This window comes from Plasmodium gallinaceum, assembly GCF_900005855.1.
Source record: "Plasmodium gallinaceum strain 8A genome assembly, contig: PGAL8A_v1_14, whole genome shotgun sequence".
NCBI lineage: Eukaryota > Apicomplexa > Aconoidasida > Haemosporida > Plasmodiidae > Plasmodium > Plasmodium gallinaceum.
The window spans coordinates 169-3,103 of record NW_021628312.1 but is presented as its reverse complement, the minus strand read 5'-3'; the positions used below and the strand labels follow the sequence as shown (position 1 = coordinate 3,103).

Below are 2,935 nucleotides of genomic sequence, written 5' to 3'. Positions count from 1 at the left end.
TAAAAATTACATTTGTATTGTATAAATTAGCTTAAACAAATAAATAATAGAGTTAAAATTTAATATTGGTTAATAAAAATAAATGATTTATCTAATGATTTATTTTATTCTAAATAAAATAACTATAATTATCTTTAAACTTTCTTTATTTAATTCATTTGTTCATCGTAAGCAAATTGATTATACAAGCATTTAATAAATCAATATTATAACAATATTATTGAATGAAAAATTATTAAATCAATAACTGAGCATATAGAAATGTTTAAGATTATTTCTTAAAAAATATTCAAAAAGAACAATAATTCTATTTATTACTTCTAAAACTTTTTCTATTGTTTTACAAATTTTTCCAGTTTCTTCACGTTTATTTTTACCACCTATACTCTATATATTTTGCTTTTTTATTCGTTATCTTCATTCTTTTATTAATAAATTACTGATGTAAAACATTCTTTATTATTTTTTTCTATCCACCTCCTAAGAATATCTTCACAGTGTTTTTTCCATATAATTTTTTGCCTTTCTAACATGGGATTTCTAATTCTGTCCTCATTCTTTTTTGCTATGATATCTTTATACACTTCTTTCATGAATTCCCTTTCTTTGTTTTTCATTTCCAATATTAATTCTATAAACCATTTCTTTTTTTTCCATTCTTCTATTTTCTCTTTGTCATTATTTAATATAATATTCCTACTTTTTTTTTCTATTTCCAATATGTTAACATCCTCATCTAAATTTTCTTGTATTCTCAATTCTTCGACCATTTTTTTAAAAAAATATTCTTTTTCATTTTGCAATTCATCTTTCATACATTCTTCTAATAGCGTCATATGTATTTCTATCAAAACATTTTGTATCAATTTATCCCTTTTTTTTCTATTTTTCTCTATTTCTTCATCTCCTTCTTGTTTCAATTCCTCAATATTTTCATGAATTTCCTTCGATTCGTTCTCATCTTTTTTGGTTATTCCTTCCTCACGTTCTTCTTTTTCGTATTCGTCTAATAAATTGTTAAACCAATCTTCCTCGCTATGTAGTATAAACCATTTTCTTTGTTTTTTCAGCCACTCTTTCCATATTCTTTTTTGTTTCTCTAGCATAGGATTTTTTCCTGCTTCTATTTCTGATATTTCTGATTTTCTTAATTCATCATATTTTTCTTGTTCTTTTCCCCATTCTTTTTTCAAATTAATAAACCATTCTTCATTTTTCCATTTCTCTGACATTCTAAACTTTAAACGAAGATTAAAGTTATTCCAATTTTTTTTTACTTTAATATTTAAATTTTTGTTACAAATCAGTGCATTATAATTTAGTTATATTTTTGAAGAAATATATATATATAAAAAAAAAAAAAGCTAAAATTAAAATTAATAAGTAATGCACTTATTTTATCATTATAACTATATTAATCTTTTTGTTTTTTTATTAAGCAATTTTTATTTGGTAATATATATATATGTACTTGACATTCTTTGAGATATTTTCTTATTATTTTAGAATTTTTTATTATGAATACAAGAAAATTTAAATTCTTTTTTGATTATTTTTTTTAAAATTATTTCTTATAATGTTTTTTGAAAATAAAAATAACAATAGTTTATTAGCAAAAATTTGTTAGAAACAAGATATTATTACATTGAAAAAAAAAATGAATGAAAAGTGTGAGATGAATTTATGAAACTTGATTTTTCTGGATAAAAAACAAAAAAAAAAAAAAAAAAAAATAAAATTTATCATTTTGTTCAATTTTTTTTTTTTTTTTTATATTTATATTTTTACAATATAAATTATATAATTACTTGAATAAAAAAGTTAATTATGTTTGAAAATTTATTGTCAAAAATACTTCATAAATATAGTATCAATATATATATATATATATATATATATATATTTATATATCATGTTTATGTCTTAAATTATCAAACATAATTAACTTTTTTATTCAAGTAATTATATTTTTTTTTTTACTAATGTAAATAAAAACCAACAACATATAAAAAAAAAAAAAAAAAAAAAAAAAAAAAAAAAAAAAAAAAAAAAAAAAAATTTAAAAATTTAAAAAAAAAAAAAAAAAAAAAAAAAAAAAAAAAAAAAAATCTTACTTGATATAAGAATAAAAAGAGTCCTATGTATATATATATATAATTATACTTTTCTTCTAATGGATCAAAAAGATACATAAGAAAAAATGCAATTGTTGAACACAAAAATCCTAGTAAAGTTAAGAGGTTAGCTGTTATTGACTAAAAAGAAATAATAAATTATATTTATAGAAAACAAAAAAGAAATTAGAAATATTCATAGTAATAAAAATTATGTAAATATGTTAAAGAAAAATGAAAAAAAAATATATTACTTTAGGTACAAAATTAACACATATGCTCCAATATACATTAAAGATATTATCAAGAATAGAACCGCCACTACTTTTGTAAACGTAAGATTTACAGTTCGAGTAGACGTTTTTATTCAATTTTAAAAAAATTCCCATTCTAATATATATATATATATATATATATTTTATTATATAATAATAATATAAAAAATAGTTGAAAATGGTATCTTTAAATTATTTGTATTTAATTTTCTTGACTTCCAATAAAATATAGAAATTTTTAAACAGTTTTTATATTTTAGTTATTTTTTGTTCTTTTTTTTTTTTTTCAGTATTCTCTTTTACATTTTTTTTAAATACAATAAATAATGTTACATTAGATAAATTTTAATTTTTTAAAAAAAAGTAAAATTTTTATATTATATATATAATATAAATAATAACAAAAAAATTTTCTATAATATAATTAAATAAAATTAAGAAAATTAAAAAAATTTAAAAGATGAAGTAGATATAAAATATGAAAAAAAATAAAAATTAATAAAAAAAAAATTATTTTTATTAATATTTTTTAAATTACATGAATAA

The 2,935-nt window shown here is 17.3% G+C and overlaps 2 protein-coding genes across 2 annotated transcripts; both read right to left on the bottom strand.

The window, feature by feature from the left end:
* Positions 1–428: 428 nt before the first annotated feature.
* Positions 429–1,232, bottom strand: PGAL8A_00022000 (surface-associated interspersed protein (SURFIN), fragment; the record flags this gene model as incomplete). Its single annotated transcript, XM_028673794.1, has 1 exon — positions 429–1,232. The coding sequence occupies one exon, from the start codon at positions 1,230–1,232 to the stop codon at positions 429–431; it is 804 nt and encodes a 267-aa protein (XP_028530211.1).
* A 747-nt stretch (positions 1,233–1,979) lies between these two features.
* Positions 1,980–2,503, bottom strand: PGAL8A_00021950 (hypothetical protein; the record flags this gene model as incomplete). The annotated part of the gene is made up of 2 exons (XM_028673793.1): positions 1,980–2,255; positions 2,369–2,503. 2 exons carry the CDS (start codon positions 2,501–2,503, stop codon positions 1,980–1,982), a joined length of 411 nt encoding a protein of 136 aa, XP_028530210.1.
* Positions 2,504–2,935: the final 432 nt, after the last annotated feature.